This window comes from Pyrgilauda ruficollis, unplaced genomic scaffold (genome assembly GCF_017590135.1).
Source record: "Pyrgilauda ruficollis isolate IOZ18807 unplaced genomic scaffold, ASM1759013v1 scaffold75, whole genome shotgun sequence".
Lineage (NCBI taxonomy): Eukaryota > Metazoa > Chordata > Aves > Passeriformes > Passeridae > Pyrgilauda > Pyrgilauda ruficollis.
In genome coordinates this window covers 655,397-670,119 of record NW_024529377.1, presented here as the reverse complement: position 1 = coordinate 670,119, position 14,723 = coordinate 655,397, and the positions used below count along the sequence as shown (strand labels likewise).

Genomic DNA, 14,723 nt, shown 5'->3' with positions numbered 1-14,723 from the left:
AAAAAACCCCAACACACAAAAAAAAACAAACCAAAAAAAAAAAAAAAAAAAAAAAAAAAAAAAAAAACCACAAAACAAAAACACCCCAACCTGTAATGCGAAAGACAGTAGAATAATTAGATCTGTATTGAAACAGCTGTAGTTCACTTCTTGTATAGTCAGTAGACAATATTAATTTTTCACAATATAAATATACATTTTCCAGAGGGGAAAAATGTATTTATTATACTTAAGACACCTACAGATATGAAAAACCCTACCTATAAAACTACTGAAGGCACAAAAACTTTGGTCCAATTTTGCTCATATATCAGATCCCCCATCAATAAAACTCTGAAGTTAAATACTTCAGAAATTTAATATTCTGTTAGGATTTGCTTTGAAAAGAGCAGGCAAACAATCTTCAATATAGCAAACCAAACTTCAGAAGACAGAAGATAAAGTTAATGTAAAGAAAAAATTCTGTGCAATCTGACTGTTGTTTCAGCACAACAGTCACAAGACTAAGTCTGGTAGCTGTGCTCTAGCTAACAATGTATTAGGGCCAAAGGCTAAGGCAAAACAATGCTTTTTGTAGGCAGCTGACCTCTTATTTGAGAAACAGAAATATAAGCTAACAGCATAAAATGGTAAGTAGTAGGTCTACATCTCTTAAAAAAACCCCAACTTACCACTTTCCTACTGACATGAATCAGAGGAGAGGCAAGGTACTTGATCAGACAGACCTCACTGGCACTACTATGCACAAAGACTAATAGTTTTCTTGGCACACAAACACAGGTTTGCTGCTTGTAATCAGAAAAATGTCACAAATAGGCAAGCTTCCACAGGTATGTGGAATATCTTCTGAATAAAAAGGACCTCAATTTATCAGTACACAAATCCAGTGCAACTTAGAGAACCAGCAGACAAGGCAGCTGAGTCAAATTATAAATAAAAGTTTCAGAAATTGGTTCTCATGTTTTAAGAGTGCTGCAGAAATTAAAAGAAGCAGAAGTTTTACCATTATATAACAAATCAAGGATCATTTGAAAAGGCACTTAGCTGCTCCTCTGTTGTTAAAAAGACCTTATTAACTTTGAACCAAGTGTGCACCCATCAAAAAAAAATGGACTAGGAGGCGACTCAGAGTTGATTCAAGGACATGACACATAAGAGGCATAACCATACAGTCACAGAATCATAGAATATGTGGAAGTGGAAGGGACGCACAAAGATCATCGAGTCCACCTCCTGGCCCTGCACAAGACAGCCACAAAGAATCCCACCATGTGCCCAAATTCCAACTTAAACTGTGCACATTACCAGATACTTCACAAACAGAAATTAATGACATACATTAAAGAAATTATAAACATATCTTTAACAGCTTAAGGCCACAGTATACTGAAGATGAAGCCAGAATCCTCTTCAGAGTTACACAGGTAACAGGGAAAAAGGCAAAAGACATAGAATGTAATATGTTTAAAGCCTAGTTACATATTAAGGAAGGAAATTCACAGTGAGGACCACCAAACGGAACAGCAAAGAACAGAGAATTTGCTCCATTTGATTTTTTTTTTTTTTTTTTTAATTTACAATGGACAATTTTTTGAGTAACTGCTTAAAGTTGTCTATGATCTGACTGAAAGGTAGGATTAAGGCCTTTGGAGGTCCCATTCCATCCACATCACTGTGAGACTCTAGAATATCATTCTTTCCCAAATCTTTCTCTTTTCACAGATATCAAGAGCTTTAGAGAATCAAGAACTGAGATGCAACTGTGCTTCTGCACCAGGCTCTAATGAGTCAAGCATGAAGTATAAAAAGTATTCCTTCTGCCATGATTCTTCATTAACAATGCATTGTAATAACTAAGGTGTTTGGTTTATGCTTTCAATTATTCAAGGTGGAACACTAAAAGGGAAAAAGTAGCCTTAACCAGTGCCTTCACACTGCTAAGCAAATGTTTAGGTGTACTGTCAAGTTTCAAAGCTTATCTGCAAATCTTGTAAAAGCAGATCTCCCTAAAAGGCAGCATCTTTCAGAGACACACAAATCTAAAAGTATGTGGGCGAGAATAATTTGGTTGCAAAACCAGAGAATAAAGATGAATCAAAAAAGATACACAATACTTGTACCACAAAACCAAAAAGCAAACATAATAAATACCAACATTCAGATTTTTTCTAAGTTAAAAATTTTCAAGATTCCAGAGGCAGTGTTTTCATCAATGCTCACAGTCAAAGGGAAGGTGTTTGAAAGGGCCAGTCAAATCTAGTGAATCAACAAATGCTTCTGGGGCTGTGTGCTTTGACCATGGGACTTGCTTTCAGAAACAGGGTCTACTGAGAGCTGATGGGGTCCATCTGTCAGAACAAGGGAAGAGCATCTTCTGCCACAGACTTGCCAGGCTGGTGAGGAGGCCTTTAAACTAAAGATGTCAAGGGGGAAGGGAACCTCAGTCCATCCCTGTGAGAGGATGGATTGTAGGAGAACAGAGGTAGTGCTGAAGGCAATCTCATTCCTGAGTTGCAGCTGTACTAATTACCAAAGAGTAGGGACAGGCCTGCCCTTAATACGGCACAGCTATGTCCAGTAAGGATGAGTGTTATAAAAGAGTGAGTTAGCTGATTGAGAGGAGAGCTGCAGTTTGTTGGCTGTGCTGTGAGGAGCAGTAAGGGGCAGGTGGTTGTGCAAGAGCCAGTAAGGGCAACTGTGAGGGACAGTCAGGGTCAGCATGTGCTGCGAGGGACAGTCGGGGTCAGCATGTGCTGCGAGGGACAGTGAGGGTCAGCATGTGCTGTGAGCGACAGTGAGGGTCACCATGTGCTGCAAGGGACAGTGAGGGTTATGTGGTTGTAAAAGGGACAGGAAGGAGTCAGCTGGCCAAGCAGGAGGAAGAGGAGTCAGTATTGTGAGAAGCTGCCTGTGGGAACTCAGAGAGAAAAGGTATGAAAGTAATGTAAGATGATAAACTGATGGTGACAGTCAGTTTCCATCCAACACCAATTGGTGCCAAGCACCAATGCCACCAATTGTCGGGATGGGTCCTGACACACCCCACTTCTATCACTTTGGTGCCTGTGCCAGCAATAGATGCACAGAGCCTGAAGAGGGATCACAGGTCAGCAGAAAAGCTGACCAGAAGAACAACACAAATGAATTCCAGCTACTCCAGCCAAAAAGTCAGCTTCATTAGGGTCTCAACTCCAAATCATCTATGCAAGAGCACATAAGGGGAATAAACAAGCAGAGTTAGACATGTGGGCATGCCTATGACCTCATTGGTATGTCATGGACACATAGTGGGATGGCTCCAAAGAGTAGTGCTGAAATGGAAAGATATTGGCTCTTCAGGAAAGACTGGAAGGGTAGACAAGGAGGTGGTGTTGCCCTCTACGTCCATGACCAGCTGGAGATCATGGAGTCTCACCTGGGGATGGATGAGGAGCTGACTTGAGAGTTCATGGATCAGGATTAAAGGCAGGCAAGGGAAGGTGGTTTTATAGTGGAGGTCTGCTACAGATTGTCTGAACAGGAAGACAGAGAAGATAAGGCTCCTTACAGAGAAGAGCATACACAAACGTTGTTCCTCATGGAGAACTTCAACCACCCTAATATCTGTCAACACAGCAGCACATAAACAATCCAGAAGCTTCCTGGAATGCATTGATGATACCTTCTTTCTTCAATTGATGGAGGAGCCAAGGAGAGGAGGTGCTATGCTGTACTTTTTTTCCCAACAAGAAGGGGCTGGTGGGAAATGTGAAGCTTGAGGGCAGCCGTGACTGCAAGGACCATGAAATGGAGTTTGAGATCCTTAGGGCAGCAAGGAAGGTGCACAGAAAGCTCACTACCCTGGACTTCACGAGAGCAGACTTTGGCCTCCTCTGGGATCTCCCTCATACAGTATCATGGGATAAAGCCCTGGAGAAAGAGAGATGCAAGAAAGCTGGCTGATATTAAAGGATCACCTTCTCCAAGCTCAGAAGTGATTATCCCAACAAAAAGGAAGTCAAGCAAAAATGTCAGAATGGCATTAGATGAACAAGGAACTATTGGATGAACTCAAACACTAAAAGAAAGGCTACAGAGGGTGGAAGTAACATGTAGCCTGGGAGGGAAAGAGGTTTTCTAAGCAGCTCAAGTCTATCAAACTGTGAAAGCTAAAGTTTTTCTTGGAAAGGGGAAATGTAGCCTAGCCTTTTGTAAAAAGGGAAGTAAGAAAGACCCAGGGAAGTATAAGTCTAGAAGTCCCAACATGGTTCCCAGTAAGATTATTAAGTAGATGGCTTCACTAAAGCCAAATCATGCCTGACAGATTTAATGGCCAACAACAGAGTTACAGCAATGGTGGATAAGAAAAGAGCAACTGATATCATCTACCAGGACTTGTGCAAAAAGCATGACACTGTCTCAAAATTTCCTTGTCTCTAAACTGGAGAGATGGATTTGATGAGTGGACCTCTAGCTGGAAAAGGAAATGGCTGGATGGCCACATTCAAAGAGTTGTGGTCAACAGCTTGATGTCCAAGTGGAGACCAATAATGAGCAGTGTTCTGTAAGGATAATCACTGGTACCAGAGCTGTTAAACAGCCTTGTGGGTAACATGGACAGTGGAATCAACTGCACCTTCTACAAGTTTGGTGACAACATCAAGCTGTGTGGTGCAGTCAGCACGCCTGGAAAGAAAGGATACCATCCAGCAGGATCTGGACAGACTGAGCAGTGAGACTGTGAGAACCTCATGAAGATCAACCCACACCATTCTGTGATTCTGTGAAATCCAAAAGATAACATCCCTTAGGAGAATATTTTTCCTAAGCCAGTTGAACTTTCCAGTACATAGTACATTCTGCATATTTATATAGTTGTGTTGTACAGCACTTATTATAGCTACAACTCTGCAGTCAGATTGGCTGCTACTGTTGAGGAACACGTTCACTGAGGTAGCTCGGGGTGCAGTGCAGTGGGAGCTGCAGGCTGAGCTCAGGCTGGGACAGCCCAGGCAAAGAGGCCGTGGAGAGCCGACCCTGGGCACACAAGGGCCCCGGGACCTGTGGCCCAGCCAGGGGACCGGACACTGGGACACGGCAGGAGCCGACGATCCCAGACCTTCCCATGCTTAGACTGCTGAGGGGATGAAAGCCCAGGGCAGGGTCCCTTTGTTCAGGGTCCCTCCTCAGAGACACCAGCTTGAGCTGTTAGTTTGTTATTGTGCTGTGATGAAATTATTTTAATGGTTGGGACGCCTGAGACTGCTATGGGAAACCTGGGGTCCACCCAGTATGGAAACCTGTTCTGACTGTGGGAATGTGGGGGCTGTAACTGGGAAGAGCCTCAGTCCCAGCTCAGGTGGTGCAAGAGTGACTGCCAGAGAGGCTCCCAGATGGCTGGGCAGTGAAATTTCCTTAACACTACACCTGTAATCAATTTACACAGATCAAGGTAGTATCTAGCAAGCTACTATAAGGCTAATTTTGCAAAAATAATTCAGAGAGAAAATTTGAGAAAGCTCACTACAGGATATTCATATCACGGTAGAAACATACTCTTTCTTCTCGAAAGATAAAGTCATACAATTCAGATGAACAAAAACAATTATGAGTGGCAAAACATTACAGCAGAAACAAATTCTGCAATAGTTAGAAGTAAATAAATGCCATGAAATAAATAGGGCTTTAAAATGTGTTAAGTAAAATTAAATTAATTTTCAATTAATTTATGTGAAAGACGATACTGGGAAAAAAAGCTTTTAAAATGAAATTTAGCTTTATAAAATACAATCAGAAGTCATTACTATTCATCTGTACACTCATGGCAAAACCTAACTGCATCTCAGCTCATTCCCCAAAGAGGAATCAAGATTCAGTATCAAACATTTTTTCATACTTAGGAAGGAAAGAATGATAGTATTCTATTACTTTAATACTGTAAAGTATTAAAAATAAAGAAATGCAGAAACCCAAAAGAATATTTTGATACAGCCAGTGTCTCTCAAAAAGTCAGATGAAATCCAAAAAACTAACTGGATTTGCTGTTTGGCCCTTCTATATAGTTTTGTTTGGTTTTTTTAGTATATTTTTTTTTGGTGTGAATTTTTTATCAGTGAAGAACTACCATCAGAGAAGTGCAACCAGGTAAACTTAAAGAATCCCTATATGATTTCACAACAAATGAAACCTCATTCCCATCTACATCCAATCTCCATAAGAAAGCGCAAGAAACTAGAATTCAAAATATTAATTAATGAAAAAATATATCTTGAATTATCATGGAAAACATTTACAAAAAGACCAAGACGAGAATTTTCACAAAGCCCACAATATTTTTGCAAGATACTTAGGTAACACTCTAATCTATTCATACACATATAGTAAGGCACAAAATAAGAAATTAGGTAAATACAGAGTAATTTAAGTATTAGACTGTAGAGTGGTAAAAAACCTCGAGGTTTAATTTTTCTGCCCTGAAAGACGACCTTAGCAAAAATAACTTCTTAAAAACTTGAGAAACCATCACAGACCTGAATATTTTCCATAAGATTGCAAACATTTAATTATTTAGAGAAATGTAAAAAAAATATTTTAATCAGGAGCATTTTCTTGTTTTATTTTCTCCAAGGTACTGTTACACATCCCTTCATAGTAGAAATAGGACATCCAACTTCCAACCCACAGTCAAGTCAAACTAATTCTCCAATTCCACACCTTGAAGAAACTTGTCAAATACTTTTATTCCAGAGAGAAGGCACTGCCTTTTCTCTAATAATTTAATCTATAAGAACAGCACAGACTTTTTATTTTTATAAGCAAGTTATTTGTAAAGATTCGCCAAAGTATGAACACACACCTTGGTAACATAAATACTATTTAGAGGATACTCACAGTTACTGTTTGCTTTTCTTCAAGAAACCCAAGCACTATTTCACATTTCAAATTAGTGTTTAATCTGCACAGAGTAGGTTTACCTTTTCATTAAACATACTCGTTTGGTACATTGCAAAAGCACTCTAAATTGTTTTGTAAGGCTGATTTCAAACAAAAGCTGAAAGGATGGTCTCAAAATATAATTTCAAGTAGGAAATTTGATGATAAATATTGTTGCTAAAATGATTTCACAGAAGAATCTTTCTATGGATGACATAATTGCAGCTAGAATCAGAAAAAATCATTACTTAATTCTTTGTGTATGAATGAGGTTTTTCTTTTAAGAGAGAGAGCTGGTCAGAGCTGTCTCAGTCTCTCTTTGAAGATTTTACAGAAAACATTCAGCAGCCTTAAAGGGAAAATTCACATAAAATTCAGATTGAAGATTTTGAGAAGGAAACTCTGAGATGTTGGTTTTCTCCAAAGTCATGATTGTGAAGCTCAATGAGAGCGTGAACTGCTTCTTCCACTGAGCCCAGCTGGATAAGAGCCATTTTGCAATCTTTCCTGAAGAACAATAAAAATTATTATTAATCCTAACCAAATTTTCACTAGCCAACACAGAAAAGTGGCATAAGTGGGGTTTTTTTCGCAGCTATATCTCACACACTTGTACAGCAAAAGAATTGGAGCTATTTATGCATCTGCTAAAATGCAAAGATAAAAAAACTACATAAATTTTGTGAATCTATGGTTTAAAGTCATGTCATTCTTTCGTTACACTGGACATCAAAAATCTAGGTCAAAATAAGGCTTGAAGACCTCTAAGAAATAATTGCATTGTCCATATATATGGGATTAGTCTAGCAAGTATGATTGTGCTAAAATAATACTGTCAACTAACCTTAATTAATGTAGATACATTGTCATCACTGTCATTTTTATATGGCATTTTACAAATACAAAGCTTGTATTTTTTAAAGAAGCGAGCATTTACTTTCCTTGAACTTGCTTTACTTTGAACGCACGTGAATTTGTCAAAAGGCTGCATATTTTCAGTTTCGTTATGCTAACCCAGTATTCCATTTAAAATTTTAAGGCAAAGTATCATAAAAATTGTGATAGGTGTACCACTTTTATGTATAGCTATACATACATAGAATTTTGCCTGTAGTTGTATACACATAGAAAGTCACAAAAAAGCAATTAGCTATTTTCTAGGATGAAAGCTTCCTTAGCAATTTTACAAGAGAACTTACTGGAAAAATTTGAAGCCTTTCACAGTAGATCCTTTACTTGTAAAAAGGTTCTTCAAATCATCAACAGTAACAGAAGGCCTAATTGAAAACAACAAAAAACAAACAAACAAAACAAAAACAAACTCCCCTCAACTTGTAGAAGAGCAGAGAGTTCTGTAATAATATCAAGATATCAATTTTGGCTTCTAAACTAGTTTTTGCTGTTTAAGTTTATCTCCATCAACTCAAACACTTCAGCCCAAAACACTTGCATTTACTCTACATTTTAGTATCACATTGTGCTACAAAAATAATTTGGACAATCTATTGATTTTCATCCAACCCTGTTTCTTTGTCAGTACAATTCAGATTGCATAAAAATCTCCTAAAATCTTAAGGAATACATTTCATCTTGCACTTTGTGCACATCACATATTTTCAAAATTTTCAATTTTCAAAGATTTTTGTTTTACTCAAAAAGCTGTTTTCAAAAAGCTGTTTTGAAAGTGTCTTATAATTTACTTTCTTACTGTAGCAAAATTCCATAGTTTCCTTTTTTCCTCCCTGCACAGCTGCCAAAGATGAGAAGCCTGTAAAACTTATGTTTGGCTGTTACTCCACACACTACTGATAATATTCTAGACATTAAAAAGATTATTTCAGTCTTAAAGAGCACACTAAATACTTTTTACTTTCTCACAACTTGCCCTCACTGTAAGAGATCTGAATTCTGTAGAAGATGTTCTTTAAAAAGTATTAGAATTATTAAACACTGTATCTATATTAAATAACAGTATCAGTGATTAATTTGTTGTCATGTACATTACCTCAAAAAACACGTCATTAACCTTTGTGAAAATTTGTGATATGATTTAACATGTCAAAAACCAAAAGCATACTCTCAAGAAAATATAAATTGAGAGTATGAAAGACTATTAAAAACTCAAAGAAGATAATTCCTTCAGTTATCCTCTTTGCTAATGATAAAAACGGGACAGTTAAAAGATCCACTTATTGTTAATAACATACCAGAATGACCCACAACAGAATGCACTGTAAAAGGCCAAGGAAAGAAAATCAAAACTTATGTTAGACTTTTTAACTTGACAACACCACCTAAAAAATACCTTTCCAAGAAGATGACACATGCCGATACTCACGGGATGTTGGACAGATGCAAGGTTGCAGATGGAGGAAAGATATTTTGAAAATTCTTGGAGCAGGGATGCTTAAAACGATGTAAAGGGCTATTGCTATAGTCCTTTGTCAGACCTTTGTCCTCTTGTCCCTCACGAGGAAGTTGAATTGTCTGATATTTTGAAAGAGTAGTATGCATGACCCTTCCATAAAGCTTTTGTCCATTCAAGTAGTTGATAGCTAACCAGTGGAAATGTAATTTGAACAGGAATTAATGGAAGGAAGAAAAGACAATTCTTTGAATACTAATACTGTTTTCTACTTAGTGTCAGATTTCACATTCTAAATTTAAATTGCAACTTCCACATCTACCAGGTGGGCTATGTCACAACATTACATTTTAAAAAGGTATAAGGATATAATATAATCTCCAGTTCAAATGCCAAAAAAAATGCAAAACAGCATTTCAATACAGATCAGTTGATCATTCTTAAATAGGTAGATATAAGATAAATTACAGGAAAATAATATAATGCATTATTAAAATAAATGACAGGAGAGTTGTATGTTTTAGTTCTATTGTTTACTAAATTGAGATTCATAGACTATTTTTTTAAAACCAGTAAGAGTATTATCAAAGTTTGCATGTAGTAAGGCAGCTCAGTGATGAATTTTATTTGTTTATGCCTGTCTGACAGATTAAAAACTCTTCCTTTATATTAAACTCATGTTAGCTTGAAGCATAACTGTGCCTTAAAAATCAATACCTAATTGAGCTTGGGTTGCATCTGCCATCTGAACCAAAGCAATTCCTCTTTTCTTAAACATGATTTTCACACGATGCACGTCACCATATACACCTGTGGAAATCCAGAAAGGAAATTTTTTCAGAACACTATTATGAAAAGCAGAATGCCAAGTCTGTTTCTTTTGACTAACATTAGTGTTACAAATAATAATACCTCATTAAACAGGTTGGTTAGAATATTAGTTCAAGGAGTGTTTTAAAGTTTGTTTATTATATTCTGGGGCTCTTAAGTGGAGGAAAATTCCCCAGATCCCAGTCATACTACTGCATGTTTATGTTCAGTTTTCAAATAGTGCAACAGTTGCCAAAGTCCTCTTAACAGAGGCTTATTAAAATATTACTCTACCCAACACTGTCCCCTGCTACTAATGTACGAGGCAATTCTGCACAGCATTTCCTCTGATGCAACCTCCATTTTTTTATCTTACTTTGCTTTCCCATTTTTTGTAGTAAACAAATTGGACCACACATCAAAATTCTTCTGACACTAACTGTTTTGCCATTTTGGTATCTGTGGCTTTTAAGTAATGCCTCAACTTACTGCCATTTTAAAACCAGTGCATTCTCTCAGTGTATTTCCTGGACATGCACAGAGCAACAGAGTTTGAATTAACCAGCATGGGTCAGATAAATAAAAAGGACCACTAGCCCTGTGGTTTGTCAAGGTATATTTGACATATCTTACCAAATAGGATGAAAAGTCCATAAGGTGTGATGGCCTGTTTAAATGATAAAATGAGTACATTATTTCTAAAGCCATGCAAATGAAGACATCTATTCTATAAGTGCATGGTAAACAAATAAAAAAAAATGGAAGAGATGCTGCATACTAATACATAAACCTGTCTCTCCAAAAGCCATTCCCTGCAATAATCACAGTGTATGGCACTCTTGTTAGTACACATTTGCTATACACATGTAAAATATGTAAACAAGCAAACACTTCAGCTGATACATTTTTATCACTCAAGACTCATTCTGTCATGCTGCAGAAGCTATTAGTTTTCTAAGTAGCTGTATTATTTGACCTTATCCTTTCTAAGCTACCTGCTCATTCTGTGAAAAGAATGAAAGTCACTGGTTAAATTAAAAATAAAGTATTAACGAACTCCTCTGCATTTTGTAAACAACAGACAATACCAACAAAAATAAACCCAGCTGCTTCAAAATGTGTTTGCTTTGTCTTCAATTTTGTCCCCATCCCTGTACATGGCCATGACATTCTAAAGGGAGACACAGAGTATTTAACTGTTTATGTCGGAAGCATATAGCAAGTGGTATTTAAATTGTATTCAATTAGAAGCTGTGAACAGAAAGGTAAATTTCTCTTCAGTGACTCTCAATACAAATCTTGTGTGCCAATTACCAAAGAAGACAATTTACAATGTAATGCAGCCAAAATTTTTCAGCTGAGGCAAAGGTTTTGCCAGTAATGAGTTCTAAAAATACCTGCATATCAGAAGCGCTACTCACACTCTCTATCCCTATTCCTTCTCAACTCAACTTCTTGAATGTGTACCAAACATACCTACATTATTCAAGAACAGAAGATATTGCAGCCTAAGTGTAAGGCCATACCCATTTATCATCAGCATTTAGTGGCAGAGAACAATTACTATCAATGTAAAATCTAAATTCATCAAGTGTTTATTCTTCTGGCCCAAATATTTAAATTCAGGATAGAGACTTCTGTTTTTAAAAAGAAATTTCTTATTCAAATGAGACTGAAATATTTCTACTTAAAAATCAAAGGAGGGGAGGAGAATGAAAGACAAAACCAGTCATGAAGGAATGTTAAAATGCACACTGAAACCAGGAGAGAAATATGAACTGAAATAAGGTCAACCAGATTTTCTATACAGAGAAAAAGGAGTGACAGGGGTCAGACAACCAATACTGAAGAACAAGTGCTACAAAACTGCCAAGAAATATATTTTCAACAATTAATTTTGTAGTACATTCTTATTTTAATCCTTTTAAGAAGTTGAGCATTACTTAATACATTGGTATTGTATCATGCTTTACAGCACTAAGTTCTCTATGAATCCTTAGCTATGATTCATACTATGTAAAGCATCAATGTCCTAAAAAGAGCTCTGACCTATGGTCCACATATGCTTATTTTTAAGAGGCAGGCTCCTTTCAGATTCAGAAAATAGTCAGCTGCAGAAAGCACATCTGCAGCCATCATCAGAAACTCACTGATATATATTGTAAAATCAAAGAAAAAGTGACTTGTCTTACAGCCCTATATACAGCTGGGTTTTTGATGCTTGCTATGAATTTGGCTGTTAGTACGCAAACGGAAACAGAACAATTACTTAAAGAAACTGGTGAACAGATTTTTAAACCTCAGAATATGAAGATAACTTCAATTTCGCCAACAACTTCTAACAGTTTTACAGTTAAGGAAATGTATGGAGTGTGTGCAACAAGAATTTTACATTGCTGCTTATCAATAGTCAAAAAGAACTGTGTTTTAAGTCAGGGCCCTGTTAAAGCTTGTTTAATTTTTTAAGAAGATGTATGTTCTTTTCAATTAAGAACTGATCACTGTTTGAATAACACAAAGAAGATTATAGACCAGCCTATGTCATTTCCACTACAAAAATAACTTTCCAAGTTGTCCTTGGTAATTTTACTGCCACCATATGAAAAAGCATCTGTGTGGTACCATGAAAAGTGAACATGGGTACTTACTATAACTGTTAAAAATACATGTAGAGTGATGTCAATAACATAATGTACCCGTGTTCTTTTTCTTCAATCTCAAAGCTGCAAAACTAGAAAGATCCTACACATGTTTAGAAAGGTACTTGATTTGGCATGCTTTTATCTCTTTTTCTGTTTCCTCCTTTCCATTTAATTCCTTGTTTTTTAAAAAATGTAAGGAAAAATCCTTTACAGATAAGGATTGCCTTCTTTACAGATAAGAAACCACACAGAGGAGTCATACTAACAGATACCAGTAAATTATCATATGTATGTTGTTTACATCTTCAAACATTTCTTACAGTTGATCACAGACTTCTCTCTAATTACTAGCTACACTGCAAACATAGGGTTTCAAAAGTAAATTATGTTAGGAAGCTTTTCACAGCTTGATGGGAGTTTTTAAACCTCACCTATATTGCTAACTACCTACAACAAATATAGATATGTCCTGTTTTTTATATCATCAGCATAGACAATTTCTCTTACTCCTTCAGCTAATGTCAGTTTGCAAGGATTCTGGCAGTTGGTACAAGGTGACATTTACATCAGTTCCACCAATCAAACTTACTTCAGGGTTGAGGTTGCTGACTAGTAAAACAGAGTTTCCTGGAATACCCGGAACAGTCATGTGTCCAGGTGCTGCTGATGTGGTGACCGTGAGAGGACCAAGTGCTCCAGGAACAGGCAGAGCAGAAGGACCTGGAAAGGTATAAATAGCATCACTTGACATCTCGAAGTGGATAAGGAAGAATACACAAGCAGGTTGTATTTGGCAAAACCATCAATATCCAATTTAAAAATTATTTTAAGGAATTTAGTTATTACTAGTATCTGACCAATAAAGCAGGAATCATCTCCCTTTCAGAGAAAAAAGAAATATTCAGCTACACAAATAGACCCAAACAAACAGGGACATAAATTGAAGCCCAAGAAAGAAAAAAAATAATACAGCACACAAGTTTATCCTGTGCTAGAAAGGGAAAGATCACAGTCTAAAAAATTATATATTTCTCACTTGATAGCCAGAAAAGCAGAGACTTCCCTCAATTTGCTTTGAATGTTATAGCAGTTTTATGATTCTGAGAAAAAAATAAATGCTTAATTTCCTCTCTTACAGGTAATCTTTATCATGGCATTTAGGTTCTTTGCTTATTGAATGATAAACTACATCAGGATATTGTTTTTATTACAGAAAATTATTTTATTGAGTATATATATGAAAAGAGTTACAATTACTCAAATTAATAATGTGTTCTGATTGCTATATTTTAAAACAAATGGCTCAGAATGGATGTATTCAGATGGGCCACTAGCCATAACTACAAACACCACATTTTTAGAAAACAAACTTACCAGCTCCCTGAGGAAAGCCCAAGGCTGGGGCAAACCCAGGAGGCCCTGTATATGATGGAAATACGGTATTTTGGGTGGCTAGAGAGAACAGACATTTTTTAAAGCAGATATTAAAAGTTTTGGAAAACAAAAGAGATTTCAGCAATCAGAATCAGCTACCAGTATTGCTATTTTGACTTTATATGTGATTCCAGATGTTTATAAAACTTTCCGGGTTAAAACTCTCATTGAAATCCAAGATTCTATGTTGAACAAAGACAACATAGCCACTTTTGAAGGCAAATATTCTGGTCAGCCTCAACATTCCTCTCTAAAATGAAGTCTGGGCAAAACGTAAATTAGAGAAGTTTGAATAGGAAAGCACAGCAGAGACTAGTATCCATTAAAGCCTGTGTTCAATGGTTTCTATTCACACAATGGACATACTAGAAATTTTCTGCAAGTAAATACAGTCAAAGATGTTTTGCAATGATGAGATACAACTCCTGAATACTAAGATCAGTACAAGCTAAACAACACAAACTTCCACAACTAATCTGAGGTTCTGAATTTTACTAGCTGCTGAAATGCATAAAGCATATATATTCTGCTTTTTAAGGAGATGTACTTTCCCAGTTTGT

The 14,723-nt window shown here is 36.7% G+C and overlaps 1 protein-coding gene across 10 annotated transcripts in view; it reads right to left on the bottom strand.

Moving 5' to 3' along the window:
• PTBP3 (polypyrimidine tract binding protein 3) overlaps positions 1 to 14,723 on the bottom strand; it is a 45,958-nt gene that overhangs the window by 1,119 nt on the left and 30,116 nt on the right. For 6 of the 10 annotated variants that reach the window (XM_041486304.1, XM_041486303.1, XM_041486312.1 and 3 more), the window contains 7 exons: positions 14,104 to 14,181; positions 13,319 to 13,449; positions 10,721 to 10,754; positions 9,995 to 10,087; positions 9,251 to 9,467; positions 8,112 to 8,189; positions 4,616 to 7,419 (listed from right to left, as the gene is read on the bottom strand). In XM_041486304.1, coding sequence (XP_041342238.1) covers positions 7,287 to 7,419; positions 8,112 to 8,189; positions 9,251 to 9,467; positions 9,995 to 10,087; positions 10,721 to 10,754; positions 13,319 to 13,449; positions 14,104 to 14,181 — 764 coding nt within the window. In that variant the 3' untranslated portion in view covers positions 4,616 to 7,286. Of the gene's footprint in view, positions 1 to 4,615; positions 7,420 to 8,111; positions 8,190 to 9,250; positions 9,468 to 9,994; positions 10,088 to 10,720; positions 10,755 to 13,318; positions 13,450 to 14,103; positions 14,182 to 14,723 lie in introns of those variants that run through there. The other 4 variants (XM_041486309.1, XM_041486308.1, XM_041486310.1 and 1 more) reach the window with 4 other exon arrangements.